The sequence below is a fragment of the Nestor notabilis genome, unplaced genomic scaffold, assembly GCF_000696875.1.
Source record: "Nestor notabilis isolate BGI_N333 unplaced genomic scaffold, ASM69687v1 scaffold10855, whole genome shotgun sequence".
Classification (NCBI taxonomy): Eukaryota; Metazoa; Chordata; class Aves; order Psittaciformes; family Psittacidae; genus Nestor; species Nestor notabilis.
The window spans coordinates 488-18,437 of NW_009929792.1; the positions used below are offsets into that span (position 1 = coordinate 488).

Genomic DNA, 17,950 nt, shown 5'->3' on the forward strand with positions numbered 1-17,950 from the left:
GCTCCTCGGCAGGAAAGGAAGCGAAGCCAGGACTCTCTGATTGTGCTGAATGTAAGTGGCATCCAGTTCCAGACGTGGCTGGATACCTTAGAGCGCTATCCTGACACTCTGTTGGGCAGTTCGGAGCGGGACTTCTTCTACCACCCTGAGACACAGCAGTACTTTTTTGATCGGGACCCTGACATTTTCCGCTACATTCTCAACTTTTACCGTACCGGGAAGCTTCATTATCCCCGCCAGGAGTGCATCTCAGCTTACGATGAGGAACTGGCCTTCTTTGGCATCATTCCTGAGATCATTGGTGACTGCTGTTATGAGGAGTATAAGGATCGCCGGCGTGAGAATGCTGAGCGCCTGCAGGATGATGCTGATCAGGATCATGCAGCTGAAAGCTCCCTGCCCTCAATGACAGCTCGGCAGAGGATGTGGCGGGCCTTTGAAAACCCACATACCAGTACGCTGGCTCTGGTCTTCTACTATGTCACTGGCTTCTTCATTGCTGTCTCTGTTATTGCCAACGTGGTGGAGACAGTGCCCTGTGGGGTAAGCCCAGGTCGCATCAAAGAGCTGCCCTGTGGAGAGCGCTATGCTGTGGCTTTCTTCTGTCTGGATACTGCCTGTGTCATGATCTTCACAGTTGAGTATCTCCTACGTCTGCTGGCGGCCCCTAGTCGCTACAAATTTGTGCGTAGTGTCATGAGTATCATCGATGTGGTTGCCATCATGCCGTATTATATTGGCCTGGTGATGACAGATAACGAGGATGTCAGTGGAGCTTTTGTGACACTGAGGGTCTTCCGTGTCTTCAGGATCTTTAAGTTTTCACGCCACTCACAGGGGCTGCGCATTCTGGGCTACACGCTGAAAAGTTGTGCTTCAGAGTTAGGCTTTCTCCTCTTTTCACTCACTATGGCCATCATCATCTTTGCCACAGTCATGTACTATGCAGAGAAAGGTTCATCAGCCAGCAAGTTCACCAGCATCCCTGCAGCCTTCTGGTACACCATTGTCACCATGACAACACTGGGGTAAGTGCAGCTGGTGTTTGGTTACAGCCAACATTTCAACAAGTGTATTGTCACGAATGGAAAATACTCAGTTCAAAAAAAAGCATTGCTAGAAAAAAAGTGAGGATAAGTTTTTGTTACAGAACTTCATGAATACGACTCATCACTTCTTTCTGAATGTTTTACGTGTACATGTGAGTTAAAAGTGTTGCTGAAGTTAAAATAACCCAAACCTAAAACTACAGATAGACTGAAAAAGCAATCAACAAACCAAACAAAAATCTTGAAATTCTTTGTGTTCTTTCAAATTTTCCCTAACATTTTATTTGGTTTAGAAGTGAAAATGGAGTATTTTATTAATATCTGTGAGTCATCAGTGGATGGTTAATAGAGTAATGTGTTTGCTGACGGTACTTGTTACAGTGTTGCTAAAGTGTTGATAATTATAAGGAGAAGTCAAGTGTGATCTTTTAATTTGATCATGCATAGAAGTATGTGGATCTGCCATTTTCTTTAAAGTGATGTATTGATGTAGACTTGGATATGAAATTACAAAGTTATTTGGTTTTATGAAAATAAAACAGGTATAGCAACCTTAATGTTTACAAAAAATTATTCCTGATGTTATTTAAGACACTGGATAAATTTCCTTTGATTTTCATAGACATGTAACTTGTGTCAAGCTACACTGACTGATGACAGGCACTGGAAAATGATCTGAGGAAGTGTGAGACATGACAGATGAAGCATATGTCTTAAAACGTATTTTTTTAGCAATATAAATTCTTCCAGAGAATCTGGAGTTAAAAAATGCAATTGTTGACATGAGATTCCAATGCAGTTTAGTGCAAAGATGGGAGATGGTATTAATTAATAAAGTCTTTGATACTAGAGTCATATTTTACCAGTTGATTTTATGCACCAAGCTGTAAAATTCATTTGTCTTTAATTATAACAGGGATTTAGAAGGTCAGCTAATTGGAGGAGACAGCTTTTTCCTCTATTCTTAATTTTGAGCTGTAGAGTATCATTTATGAAACTGAAAATTTTTCAATGCCTTGAAAACTATCCAGTTACTTAATAATTACAACTATTAAAAGACAAACTTTTCACTTTCATGAATCAAAGCAAATAATTTTATTAGTCAAACATTTTTCCAGATCTTGTTGAGATTGTTGAGATTTATGACACATGTATAACTTTTAAAATTAACAAAATGAAAAGTGCATTATTAAACTATTATGAAAAAATTGATTATGTGCAATTGTAATTTAGTTGAGAAATGCACACACAGAATATTGAAAAAGATAAAGGGACTGTCTTTTGCCACCATTTTTTATACAGGGCTTTTATCTTCTGGGTGATATTACAGATGAAGGTAAATATAGTGCATTGTAAATATTTCATATTACTTGTAAGGGCAAGTTATGCTAAAAAGAAGTGACAAGAGCTTTGAAGATTTTAATCTGCTTTCCTGTTATTTTGGGGGTTTTGTTTTTTTTCTGGTAGTGGCAAATGGAAGGGACAAGTTAGCAGAAGGAACAAGTTATATATGCTAGCTAGTTTCACAGTCCCGTATATTCTGATTTTGTTACTTTTTGCCATATATATTTTATTAAGAACTATGATGATCTCGACTAATTGGGTCTTCAGAATTTAGCAGTATTTAGAATGTATAATCTTATTATGAAAGAGCAGGGTCCAGTCTATGTGTTTCTGTAATCAAAGGTGGTGTTTGAGGGAGTTGTCTCAGTTCTGGGCAGTTTGGGCTGTACTTGTCCATGGTACTGAACATATTTGTGTTTTCAGGTTTATGACCAGTTTGCTATTGATTATGATGGGGATATGGTATCTGTTTGGAATTGGTATGATTTGATTGTTATCTTATCAGTTTTTGAGGGATTATTCTGAGTAAAATCTTCAAAGTGCTGATGAGATTTAAAGTCTTTTTGAAAGGAGCCTAAGAACCTATTTTCAAGTACACAGCCATACAATATTTAGGTCATGAGGGGAAGAAAAAGGGTTAAAAAGAATACATGCATGCTTGACTCCTTTTTCAAGATGATTCGCACAGAGAAAGATTGATCAGGTTGTGCAGAGAGCCAAAGTCTCACATTTGGAAGTTCAGATATGATTATAAGTTCAGATATGACAGACATCACAAATTTCTGGGAAATCTTTAATGAATGCATTAGCTAGATGACATCTCATTAGTAACATCAGGATAACTACATACAGATTATATTTAAATATTAAATATATATGAATAATTTAAATAGAATTAACATAATTAAAGCTTTGAAGTCTTTTCACTCGATGGAATAATTACAAAAAAGAGTGGAAAATTACATAGAAAAGAAACAAGGGTCAGTGAAAGCTGAATGCAATTAGTACTGCTGCCTTTGCTCTGTGCTAAACCTCCTCATCTGTTTACTAATACACAATCCCTGTTCATTATTCATTTTAGTTTTAGCTGAATTAGGGCTGTATAAATGGACTCTGTATGAGCAACTTATTTCTTTTAGCAACAAAGCTAGGTGAAGTCTCTATGCTTTAAATGACAATAGCACACATCAGGTTATGTGAAATATTGTAAAAATACATGAATGCTATTACAAATAATAGAGTAACATAAAGTTGAAGTTTTGAGTCTTGGTGTCATTCTCATGTTTTTCTAGATAGCAAGGGTATTGGGTAAGCAACCTCTGCAATTTGAGGAGTTATTATCTTGGAAGCAGAGCTATATTTCTCAGTTCTGCATGATGCTGGGCAATTAAAGTGTCTTTAAAAAACATAGATAACATTTTCCTCTGCAGAGTGCCAGTGACTTCAAATATTACTACATTTTAGCCTCCAAGGATATCCCAGCTATTAATTGTTCTTGACTGCTCAGCTCAAGTTGTACACAGTTGTACATAAAGATGTTGTATGAAAGAAATGAAAGAAAGAAGGAAAAGAAGAGAGGAGGAGAGAGCAAAAAGAAGATAAAGGCTGAGAGAAGAGAGTGAAGGATGACTCTAGAATAACAGCATGCATTCTACCCAGAATGGAGCTGTCTAATTTAAAATTTCAAGTTAGTGTTTTATCAGCATTAATTGTAGCAAAAGCAGAAGTAAAGTAGGGACAAGAAGGGACAAGAAGGGACAAGAAAATAAAATGGAAATAGGTCACAAAGCAGTTTGTGGAGATTCAAGATAATATTGAAAAGCGTATTAGGGGCATAAAGGTCAAGAAACAGAGCAGTGTAAAACCTGGCAGAGAAAAAAGCTCAGGTCTATTAAATTGGGACTGGCAGACTTACATAGGGTTTTTGTGAACACCTACACCCATAATGACACAGTTATGTCACTTTCTGCTGTCACCTTATAACATGGTAATGTAATAACTTTCCTTTTGCCCTATCAGTAGCTAGCAAATGAGCTGGAATAGCTGGTAAGGTTTTGATGATGTGAGGGTAATGTTTGTTCCCAAATCAGTCAGCACTAGAGTGTAGTTTTCATTTTATAAAGACAACATACTTTAAATAAGGAACACAGTGCTCTTCTGTGACTAGTTCTAAAGCAATCTCACTGCCATATTAAACTTTATCTTTATAGGCATTACATTGGCTAGCTTTGTCAAGTCATACAATACTTTTGTAGATGAGAATAATACTTTATGAAGTGAAGCTGAAACACAAGACTATTCATTTATTTCCTCTGATAGTATAAACTAGAGGTGTGTCTTCCAGAAAGCATAAGGCAACTGTTCATTTTAATTATTTGTTAAATAGTCTGTAATGTAGGAGGAATACTGTCTAAAATATGTCAGATTCCCTGAAGACTTTATGATAAACAGGTGACTGGATGTGACAACAGAAAGCCTCAAATAGTGAACAGAGAAATAGGGTGACAGATTTCATTTTCCTGCACGTTCTATTCTTTCCCTTCTTCCCTCCTTTTCCATTCTTACTGCATCCCTGTGGGTATATTCCATCTGGTTGTTTTCTTCATTTTTCATTCAAACTACCACTTACCATAGTCTTCCGTCTGTTTGGGGATTTGTCTGCTGGCTTGGCACTTTTCCTTCCTTGTTCAGGACAAGTTTAACATTCATATTAAGACTCTCTGGCTTTATTTTTCTGCTTCTTTGTTCCACATTCCTCATTCATCCTTCACCACTAGATCACATCTTTCATTCATCATTATTGTCTTTCACTGGACCTGAAATTTCCTCATAAGTTTTTTTTTTCCTGACCTTTGTTTGATAGATTTTTTTCCCTTATGAGGCTCATAAAATTTCCACAACATCACTTTTTTCCCAAATGCCACACACATTATCTTGTTGTTTTTTTCTTTCTGACTGTTGCAAGTGTCTTTAGTTTGTTATGGTTTCTGCATGCTTGTTTGAGAACACCCATCTCTTCAGTACTTGTATTAATGAGTTCAATAAAACCTGTCAAGAGAGCATAAAAGTAGTAATCTTTGTTTTGTGAACAACTTCATTAAAAGTTTGGAAATACTTCTGATGAGCAAAGCTGGAATGTTATTTCTCTATCTCATACCTACATGTTGGCTCATTCATTCATTTTGTGTTTGGTATTTTCGCCCGTTTCAAATAGCCTTTTTTTTTTTTTTTTTTTTTTGTACTCTTGTATACAATCTAGTGAATTTGTATTTTATAAATGTGTTTGATGTCTCAATCTATTTTGTCTTCACAGCAGAGATGTTTAGCCTGGGTAGTTAGAATACTGTATAACAGAGGAGGGACAAATTGTAGTGTAATCACCTTCAAAGCACATTACTATATATTCAAGAAGGGCTCCAGGGAGAATTCGAAATACTGAAAAGTAAAGGTCATTTTGATGGCAGTAGAGAAAATTTATTTGTTCTTTGATAAAAAGATTGCTCAAGCTGTATTGGCCTGTTGTTGGATTGACAGAGAACAGGAGTTGTTGCATTCTTATTTAGTTGCATGGGGGACCAGCTTTCCTGTTCAAAAAAATTCTGAAGATCTCTTAGATGAACCAGGAGTTAGCTTTGCACGTTTTCTTGAGCAGGAATTTCCTTACTTCAGTTACGAAGGGCATGAAGGTGATGCTTCAGAAAAAGACCTTTCTGCTCAGAATCTAATTTATTTGCTCCTTTGGTGGAAACAGATGGAATTTTGTTTCCTTATTGTTACTGTGAGTCAAGAATAAGAACAGTGAGGTTGGTGTGGGCCAGAATATATCAAAGAAATATGCTGACTTAGTATAGCAGAACAGATTGACTCAGAGAGTAATTATGACTAGTGCCTGATCTATTATGGCCTATCATTCAACTAATCCTCAGTGAATATTGTGATTTTAGTAAAATCTGTAAGTGATTGAACCTAAGGAGTTCAAACTATCAAGTTTTTGATAAAGTAATGACAATTTGTACTTGACTCACATCATTGTGCCTTGTCTAAGGAGAAAAATTTGCAATATAAAAGCCATATAAAAGTATGAATACAGTATTAGAAATAGTGATACAGTACCAAAAAAAAAAAAATCTGGAAATGTATTCCAAAAAAATATGGAAATGTATTAAAAAAATATGGAAATGGAACATGTGAACTGCAGAAATAAAATTATCCAAAATAAGTTGAGAACATCTTGCAACTTCAGGGTGGCAATTAACTTTTCCAACATTTGAAAGAAAGTCCAGTGAACTACTCCAATTACTTGATTTTTGTGCCATTATAGTCTACTGGCAGCAGTTCATAATTTACATCATGGTAAACTGATGAGACAAGTATCTGGTTCATCAGGGATTAAGTGCATAGATTGTTCAAAAGATGGAATATAAATTAGAAATCCAGAAACAACGTTCAGATTCCGCCCTATCAGATTTCATCAGTTACCTGACAATAGAGCTGACAGAGTGATGGAAAAAATTCTGTGTATTTCTCTACCTATTATTTATTGGGTAATAGAGGGGAGCACAGGTATCTGGGCAAGACATAGTCTTTAAAACATCTTTTCTTCTGAATTGCTTTTGCAGTGAAGGAAACATTTTTTAAGTTCATAGAAAGCGTTTTGAAATGAGACCTCTATGCCATGTCTCCCAAAACAATGATAATTACCATGCTTGGACTTTGACCTCTGTCACAATTAGTAGCCTAATTTTTCTGTCATTTTTTTTGAGTATTTTTCACGGAATCATATGATTTTGATCTTCCTGGGCTTCCAGTAATATTTTGTAATACGCTTGTAAAGTAAAAAAGTTGTGATGTTTGTTTTGACCAAAAAAAAAAAGTACACTTTCACCAAAGTACCCAAAGAAATTTGCATTATTCCTACAGCATAAACTTAAATAAATGTGAATTGAGATGAAATAGAAAATAGAACTTTTGACTAGACTACCCGATATGCAACAGGTGTAAGTGTTCTGTAGAAAAATACTGGATACAAATATTTACTCAGGTATCTGGTGTATAAAGGCTGAGATTTAAACATGAGCACACATGAAGATCAGGTGATGAATACATTAGTCCTAGAATATTTCAGCTTAATTTAAAAAAAAAAAGCATAAACATGACAAGATTCTGCTCTATCATAGCGCAAATGAGACTGCACTCTTTTTCTCATGCCGGAATATACACACCTCATGCATTGTTAGAAGGCATTTCTTAATGTACCCAGTCATCAGTACAGTTCTTACTACCTCAGTTTAGATTCTTAGTTAAGTGCATTTACAAAAGCTAACAAAACATTAAAAGACTGCTATCTGTGTAAATATTAAAGATACAAAGATACTATTCATATAAGCAATTATGTCCTTTGTACATTTAGGAAAAGTTTCCTTTCTTATATTCCAGTGTCTGGTATTGGCCCCCACCATCCTGAAGGTGAAAGACACGGGAGCCACTGTGTAAATGTGATTAATTATGGCTTGATCCTGCACTGTTATAGAAAATGGGAGATTGCCTAAAAAAACCCTACAATAATGTTATTAATATGAGCAAAGTAAAATTTTGCATATTTAAAGTATTTAGGAGCGGTATTTTGCCTTTCATCCCTGTTTTTTCAGTTCCAGTGTAGTGAAGTATAACAGGCACAGAGATCTCCTGAGTCTATTAGTTTATAGGAGCCAAACACTGCAAGGAAGATTTTTAAGGGCATTAAGGTGTCTGGAGATGCAGATAGATAGGCTCCCAGCTTGGATTCTCAGAAGAGGTTTAGGTGCTGAAAAACACAAGTCTTAAGTGCTCAAGAATCACTGTGAGGGTAAGTAGAGTACTGTAGTGAAACTCTGGCTATGTCCTTCCCCTATCAGAATCAAATGGATCTTACAAGAGTCCAGGTCTTGTTAAAACACAGTATGCCCTATATCCACATAACACTGTAGAAGGAGGTAGGTCGTTGTGTGTGTGGTGTACTTAGGAAGAGAAGTAAGTAAGTAATTCAAGAATTAAAAAAAGGTTATATGATTGAAAGAGTAATGTAAAGCATTCAAGGGAAAAAATATGTTGTGATCCTAACTTTCTGTCTCTGCATTTTTCAAACCAACAGTTCAATATAAAAATACATGTAAGAAATGTGAGTTATGACATGAAGATATTGTTATATTAATTAAAATTGTCTTAGAAACCGGGTGCAAAATTGTAGAGCACTGTCAGGTAGGAGATTCCATTTTTTCCAAAGAAACATCCAGCCTGAGGATTTATTGGTTTCAATAAGTCTCATATTTAGTTAATATACAGTAAATTTGATAATCCGCTGATATGTGGTAAGAAAAGGTAAAACATAATTCTGAATTTTGACAGCTACAAATTCATCCCCTTCTCTGGCAATTATTTTCATTTTGTCTCTATTTTATTTTTCTATGTATATTGTTTGTAGAATTAAGTGGGAGGTGTGAGAAATATTTTGCCTGCTTTTTTTTTTTTCCAATAATGTAAGCTTTGTAAGCATAGTCTATAGCTCTACTAGTTGATTTTTACCTTAATCCGTGTTCCTAAGTGAAACGTCTTTAAAACGCATTTCCACAATTTTTCCTTCTTTGTATAAAAAGTTATTTTCTTGAGGTATCTTGTATCACAGCTCTTTCTCTTTGAGGAGTCTTTATGATTTGTGAGATGACTCTTAACCAGATGGTTTCTAACTCAGCTTTGTAGTAACTAGTGCTTGCACCAAAGCTTCATATAAAAAATTAACATTTGAAGCAGACCTCCCAATATTAAGAGCGCTTGTTTATTTTTTTCGTAATATTATCTAATATTAAATAATATGAACATTAAACCAAAAATTTTATAAAGTTTGTGTCTGCATAAAGAAATTTTTCTGTTTGATTATTGAAGAGTCCATTTCCTTAGGTAGACAATATGAACTTCTAGGAATATATTTAATTAGTCTGAGTACTTTGGTAAATTAAAATAAAGTAAGTACATTCCACTACAGTTTTAAACCACTTTTTATAAAAAAAGAACTGTGAAACTCCATAAAGGTACTTATAATTATCTGATCTTACGATAATACATTAACATGTTTTGATTGATTATTCTTTGGGGAAAAAAAATGTTTTGAGGCCAAACTCCAACTTTCTTCAAGCATGTAGCTAGAGACATGGAGGTTTTTTGCGTTGTACTGGCAGACTCTCAAAGTATATTGGCTGATACACAAGGAAGAGTGTTTCAAGTTATCATTTGAAAGCTTGGCCATCCAAGACATTCCTTGTAAATGGGTGAGAGTCAGAGTGTGAGGTTGTGAAGGATGTAATTTAACATTGTGTAATAGCTCACAGTCTGAAAGTGTCTGCTGCATCTTAACTCCTTGCTTCATTCAGTAAGATGGACCAGAAGAGTTCTCTGTACAGGGGCATATGTAATGTGAGTGAGATCCTTAACTTTTCATTGTTGTTACTATTCGTCTCCCCCTTTTCTTATAACCCAAAGGACGATTTTTATTACTGTGTTAGTGGCCTTGATTTCAATTTCTGCAGCTTTCATCTCTCCCACTTGCAGCCAGTTAACAGTTCCCTGAGCATCCTTATCAGCTATGGACAGCTACTACTGCACTGTGCAGGGTTGCTTAGGAACAAAATTGATGCTCTTTGACATGGCGGATTACAGCTGCAACATGCTGGTCCGCAAACTCCTCTGCTTCCCACAAAGGAGTGAAAAGCAGAGATGTTGAAGGTGCTTTCCAAATCTGGCTGTGAAGAGGGTGAATACTTCTTTGGTTTAGGACATGTAATCACTTTTTTGTCGGTAAATAGCAGGTTAAGAATTGTGGCCTTTCTATTGAGAGCACAGCAGTACCAAAAAAAAAAAAAATCTGTAATAATGAGTCTCTTAACAGCAACTTTGTAATTTAAATACCACAGTATCTTGTATCACTTACAGAATTGAGAATTTTTTAGCTTTTCTAAGCTTTTTTGATTGGCTTCAGTTATTGATGCAATTTTTTACATCAGTTGATCAAATCCATGTTGAGAAGGGGTATCAATGACTAGGGACAGGCAGAACTAGACAATATATACACCTATTATCATACACCTAATGAGAGCAAGATAAGTTATCAGTGCAACTATTTCTTCTGTTTATTTGATATGTATTTATATTAAAAAACCCCTTTGAATATTTGCATGGTAAACTCTACACTGATTGAGAATTTAGTTAGTATTTACTGTTTGGGCACCTGGATGGAAAACTTCAAAGAGTACAAATTGAAGCTTCCCTGCAGACAGATAGTTTCGGGTAAATCTATCCATCCACACATTGCCTTAATGATTTGACAAGTTCAGTATTAGTTTTTTTCCAAGTTAAAAGGGAGCTCAAGTTTTATCTAATTTGCTTGTGAATACAGTAATTAACCTATGGGATGTAAATTAGTGTCAAAAAGCACTGAGTTTTAGAGGTAAATATTATAAAGGAAGCTCCTTACAAACACAAACAAACAAGTATAATGTGTGCTATATATGCTATTCTTGGACCATGTGCTGTTTCTGTCACCTCTCTTCGCCCCATGTCAGTTGGATCATTGCAGAAATGCTAGCTGCTGAGAGACTGAAATGAATTATCGTTCATTTAACCTACAGTTTCTTTGCTTGCAAGACCCAAAATTTTGAAATCTAATACATTAAATCATTCATGGGAGAAGCACAGTTCAGCCTCCTCCTGTACCAGCAGAGCTGTGACAGCCCCTCTCCTCCTCTGGGGACGGGCACAGCTACAGACCACAGGTGATGCTGACTCGTGTGTGGCACACACAACTAATGACTTTAAAATAGACACCTTTGTGCATCAAAGCACACATACAAGATAAAAACCTAGATGTGGGAGAGGGAGATAGGAGGTGGTTTTGTTTCAGGTCTCTTGGAGGAGGCAGAAAAGTGCCTGATGTGAACTGCACAAATCCCTTTGGATGCAACTGCCCTCTTCATACCATGAGTACAGCACAGTATCTCTCAGGCAGTGATCCACACAGTGGATTTACTGAGTTTGGACATGCCCTAAGAAAGAGGTTGTGGGTTTTGCAACACTTTTCTGGAAGGTATTTGAGGTTTCCCTGTTTTACTATGTAGCTACCACATACAGTGCGGACTGTTTGCTACATCTTTGCAGACAAATAAGTACAGAGAAAAGTGCTAGATGTTGTGGAATAGTGGACAGGAAAACAGTTTGAAGGATGGATTTGGATCCATATAAGTGGGTTTGAAAGATACTTATATTTAAAGTCTGAAAACAGGTTGGTTCTTTTCTTTAGTGTCAGTGGTGTGTCTTCTGCCTTAGTATACTTTTGGATACCTGTTTTCCAGCTCACTAGCTGTACCCGTAAGCTCCTTTGTTTTCAAAGCAAACAAATCTAGATACAGCAGAAACGTTGATGCTTTTCATGTTGTTTGTATACAGTTCTTTTCCCAGTGCTTTGTGTGGAAGGATATAGCAGTAGAATTTATAGATGGTATCTTAGGCATGTGTATTTTTAAAGGAAACAATCAGGTCATACAACTCTTTTAAAGGAGACATGTAGAACATCCTTTTTTTTAAGGACACAATCAGGACATACTGTACAATAGGATTATTCTAGAAGAATCTGGAAGTGGAATTCAGACCTGTTTCTCTGTCAATTTCTTACCATTTCTCAGAGGTATTTATAAGCCTTAACTTACTCCTCCAAAAGTTAATCCTTCTGAACTAGTCATCCTTGTGTTACTTAGCTGATAATGAAGAGAAGCAGGCATCTGGAGGTGCTCATTCCTCTGTGCTGAGTAGAAATTAAATTTATTATGATTAGCAGAGATTTAAATATTTAAATACCAAGTGAAATGGATGAGATAAATCCCAGCCTCCATGTCTAGCTGATTTGGTCTAGTCTCCTTGTTCCCAGTTACATAACTCTGAAAGGCCCAGAACATACTCCTTTCAAAGATCATAGTAGAGTACATTACTGAGATTTGATGACAAGTGCCATTTTATCAAAAAGGCAATGTGTCTGCCACATTTAAATTCAAAATACTCTTGTACTTTTGCCAATTTTTTGGCCTTTTCCAAGCAACACACATACACACACACACAAATTGAAAAATAATGAGTTTTAATTTTTCTGCCTCTAGAAAATTGAAAGAAACCCTTAAGTATCCACTAATTTTCTGCAGGAAAGAAGTCATTCTTCAAATAGCAATGCTTTTGAATGAAAATGTGAAGAGCTTGAAAATCTTAACTTCAGAGGTTTCTAAACTATTCTTGTTCTACTGAATGGGAAACCTAAAGATGGATTCACATGTTGTTCATGTTAACTGGTTCACCACTGTCCATTTTCAAAGTGTCCCAATAAAGAAGTGTTAGGCAAATTCCCCAATGCCATTATTTTGGCATCTTTCAGGAGGTGTCAGAGCTCTGGACTGCAGTTAGGCCTTGCCAATGCATAGCTCTGAAGCAGACTAAAAATCTTAGACTGAAATAAATTTAATTGGGTAACCTCTCCTCATTGCAGTATTCATTTTCATATTTAATTAAATGTAAAAATTAACATTTTATTTAAAGCTCTCTCCAGACTGGAGCACTGCAGAAGCTTGAGGACCATGAGAGAGGATTATGGTCAAAACTGCTTCAGAGTTTGTGTCTTTCTCATTTACCATCTGAACTTTGTTTTCTTCTCTGCAAATGATACTAATCTCTCTGGTGAAGAAATTCTGTCATTTGGTATGAAATCCTATTATCAGCAATGATTTGGTTTAATCTGTGTTGCTTTAATTAATTTTACTTCGTCTTCATGTCCTGCTTTTCCAGAGCAGCAGATCTCAAACTTGCCTGCCAGTACAGTTCCATACTAGTGTGAAATAACATTTCCTTCAGTATGTTTCTCTTTAGTGTAAAATTTCATGACTTTATGTTCCTCTGTGCATTAAATGGCATAGTAAACATTTCTATTTTTGTGTGGAAAGAAATTAGTAAACTGCAGAAGGAATAATATTTCCTCTTTTTATCCCCTCAACTGGGTAGCTTTATCATAAACTTCCAAACAAGTTGTAAAGTAAAAGTGCTATCCTGCACCACTGCACCACTACAGAAAGTTTACTGTCCTTTAAGATGGTTATATACAGTGGTTACTTCATAATTTGGGGAAATTAATTTTGATTTTATTATAGTTAAAAAAAACAGTGGTCCTTCAATTTGCTGTTCAAGTAGATGCTCTTTACAAGCTTGAAAAGTGATGATATTAATGGGAGAGAATGTAGTCTCTTTCTTAAGTTTCTTGCTTAATTCTAAGTTGTCCACGGAACACATCCTTATATGAAGACAAGTTTATTTACATACTTCTGAGTTCTGAAGTGATATTTTTAATATACAGCCACTTTTCCACTGTCTTAAGAAACAAATTGATAACAGAGACTCATGCAACTTGTCTGCAGAGAAATTATTTACCTAACTAGTTTGCTCAGGGAGTGTTAGATATCTGAATCACTAGTCCTTCAAGAGAGCAGCTTCGTAGTGACTGGTGTTCTGTGCAGGTGTGGGGTGGTGGGATGTGATGTGAGAGAGAGATGGTGTAGGATTCTTTGTGGATCTCAACAAGAAAAGCCCAACAACAAATGATTTAATATAATAGCTGTTTAATAAGTTAAAGTGAAAGAGGAATATAGATATTCTTAGGAAACAATGCTATGAGTTTCATCTTATGATGAAAGGCCACATTCCAGCCATTACTGTTCCATTCTTTTTTGACTGAAAAAAACAATTAGAAAAATTAATGGCAAAATATCCACGAATGCATATCAAATTCAAAAGATACATCTGCCTTGGGAACCCCTTAAGCCCAAATTGCTGAAAGCTGAGAAGGTGTAGTGAGAGAAGGAAGTATCACTGTATTCTTGCCTTTGCTTATATTCTACCAGTGTCATCTGCTTCTGGCCAGTGATCAGGCATTGGGCTAAATGGCTTCTTCATCTCACTCTCATGTTCACAGTTAATGTAAATGACTTAACTGTGGGTTGGATCAGGCATAAATTAGGGAAATTAATTGGTTTATACTTTTTCCTGCATTCTTTTGAAGAACTTTGGGCAATGGATAAAAGATGTTCTTAAGTACCAAAGGTTCAGAGGATCCAAGAATATCATAGAGCTTGAAAACCATGCAAATAGGAAAACAGCTGCTTTAGACTCACAGTTATTTCTTACATCTCTATTTTGTTCAGCTATTTATATAATCAAAGGTCATAATCTAAAAGGCGATGAGAACTTATGTCAGCTTCGAAACACTTAAACTTAATAAGCATTTCAGTGGAAGATGAATAAATGCTGCAGCACCTGGGAGTGCTGAATGCCTTGCAGGATTTAGTGCTATTCACTTGATCTAAAGCCCATGGAAATCAATTAGAGACTTGGATTTGACCTAAGAGGACTTTGCATCAAGCTTGTGTATGAGCAACTTTAACAAGATATTGACCAGGACAACAATTACTTATTTGAATTATCTCAGACTGTAGGATATAAACCAAACTCCATGGCAGTGCAACAGAAATTCCTGCTATCAGTACCTTATACAGAGATAGGGTAAAAAAAGCAAAAGGTAAAGGTAAGTTATATTTATTGAAGCATAGTTTTATCATCAGAAAAACAGAAAAACAATAGATTCTGGCTTCTAATGTGATAGGTTTATTCTGTCAGCAGTTTATCTAAGAGGAAACTCTTTATGGGAATCAAGAAATACAGCATCTCCTGTGGTAACATGGAGGTCGTGTCATACATGGGATCCCTCCCCGAATATTTCGCAGAAATTGGCCATAATCACCACTGGAGTGGGGAATTTGCTCAGAATTTCTTACAGCTAAAAGGGGAATAAGTTGACATATTTTTTTCTTAGCTTACCAAAGTCTTGTTAACTCACGGAAACTTTCAGGCAACCTTGAAAGGATATCACACATTGATAGCATCAGAGAAAATGACAGCCAGAGCTTGGTGTAACTAATTTTGGACTGTTACGAGAGTGCTATTTAGAACCATAAAGGTTTTAGCTGTTGGTTGATCTGTTTACTAAAATAGTCAGTGAAAAGTGTGCCATATATCTCCTCATTATCCTGCTGGTATGAAGGACTTTTAAACTGATAGTTCTGCTTGTACTTTGGGACTGTCCTGCTTTACTATATTTGGATAAAATCATATATAAAATGGGCATATAAAGAAGAAATACTCAGTTCCCTAACACGAATCTGTCAGACAATTAGTTAAAATGAATGCCTGGCTAAGACCCAAACTTGTCAATAACACAAGGATTTATTATAAGCACTTCTGTGCTTGCTTGCCTTTCAACATTAAAACCTATCACTACCAATGAGAAGGCTCACACTTCCTTAGGTTCCTCCCATACATGATGACCATTAGCTAAACAAATTTTTTTAATGAGAAAGAGTTTGTTTTAGTTATTTTGTTTTTATTTTGGTTTTGGGTTTTTTTCTTTTTTCTCATGCAAGACACAAATGTCAATACTCTGAAAATCCTGGAAGGACAGAAAGAATTGCTTTTATTCTTAGGTTTTATTCCATTTGGGAACATGTTGCAGCTTTGTTGGCATGGGTGTACTGCATAAATGACTTTATGCATATTCACAACTTGTTTGAAAGGCAATGGCTTATTAAACAGTAATCAGATAACATGTGTAAATGAGTTTTGTGGATAAACACGTATCTTTATCCTCATTGCCTGAAATGGGTTATTGACTAAAAAAGTTTCTCATGGCATTTACTCTTTCAGGAATTTTAACAGTCATCTTATGTCTGATTTCCTTTTCTGCCCAAGAAATTTCTTTTTCCTTATCTCATATATAAATAATGCTGATTTTTCTCTGTTCCTCTTGAATCACATACTTGAAGAAAAAGAGAACAGAATTCAGGAGTGTCTAAATATGAGCCTAGGTGAGCTGCTCAGAAATATGTGTCTACTTTCAGGTGAGCTAAATCACTCTCTAAACTCATTAACAGAAATGACTGCAATGGGAGCTTCAGCACTAACTCACATGCAAAAACACACCAAAAGTGTCTTCACTTTCTATGTGAATTCCACTCCAGGACAACAAAATGAACTGACCATGATGTCAGAGCCATGATTTTTTTAATTATTTTTTCTATTTTCCTTCAGATTTGAGTTCCTGTTCTGTGTAATGATCTAATGCAGTTTAACTGCCCCTTATTCCATTTCAAGCTTCTTTCTCCAAGATGCTTTTTCCTAATTGCACTGTCCATTCAGAGTGATAGCATTTTTCTAGAAGGGACACTGAATATATTGAGCAGGTCACCTCCGAAAAAATCTGTGTACCCATATTCTTTGACACATTATGATTATATTAGAATAGTCTCTGTAAATGTCCTTAAAGAGTTCTGGGTAAATACTTTTCTGCTAATTGAATAGAAAAAAAGGAAAATGTAGAAAATTCACAGCATTTAAATCTTCCACCCTTGATAGTGCATTGGATAAACAGTGGAAAACACAGATGAAATGATATTCCAAGATATAAAATTCTGATAGATGAAAAGAAGATGTAGAGGAACATTGTGCAACTGTACTACAAACTAGTGAAATAAAATGAGAAAACTTACAAGGAATAAACCTAAAGAAATATACATGAGGAACAGTATGTCTTACAATAAGAAAAGACACTAGAAACTACAGGGGAAACTAACTGTATTGGAAAAACATTGATAAATATTTTGTCTTTCTAAATGTAGAAGTAATTTCATGGTAGTTTCTTTTCATTAGTGACAGTCTTACTGATCTAATACAAAAGAGGAGAGTTTTTCACCTGTGCATTTTTTTCCCTAAGCAGTACTGTAGATAAATGGGTGGAAAAAATAAATTATTTCTACCAGCATTTGGGTTTGCAGGTTGGAGGCAAAGCCCACAGGAGCTTTTCTTTTCTTCAGCAGGCTTTAGATCAGGATTCTAGTTATGTCTTACAGTATATAATCTAACATTTCTATGACATTAGTTCATAACTTTGCAAGAAGTCATTCCAATGGGGAGTGGAGTGTTGGGTTTTTCCCACATGAAATCCAAAGTAAAAGATCTGACCTGCTTTCCTTATTGGAAAGGAAGGCAATTCTCTTATGATAGGCTGGTGGAAATGTTAATTAAAGCTGAAAACACTGCTAGAATTTGGGGGATTTTAAAATGTTAAATGCATCATGGAAAGGTTTGCTTACTTTACGTAATCCACTCCAAAATGTGTGTCTCAGCTGTCAGGTTGGAACATACCAATGCGTAAAAAATGCAATTACTCTTCAGGGCTGAGGCAAACTCTAATAGTTAGATGCTGTGCAAGCTTCTGAGACTAGACACCGTGACGATTTTGTAGGCATCTCATTAACAAATTGTAGCACTGCAGCATGCTCTGCTTTGCTTATTTATTGAAGAGATAATGGGAAATAACTAGTTTCTTTGTGCAGTTATATATGATATGACAGAAGGATATTAAATGCACTGAGATGTGACAGAAAAGCTAA

General features: G+C 35.8%; 1 protein-coding gene across 1 annotated transcript; it reads left to right on the forward strand.

The window, feature by feature from the left end:
- LOC104406230 (potassium voltage-gated channel subfamily D member 2) lies at positions 1-1,032 on the forward strand (the record flags this gene model as incomplete). Its single annotated transcript, XM_010015154.1, has 1 exon — positions 1-1,032. A coding segment is annotated over one exon (1,032 nt), but the record flags the coding sequence as incomplete, so codon positions are not given.
- Between the last annotated feature and the right edge of the window lie 16,918 nt (positions 1,033-17,950).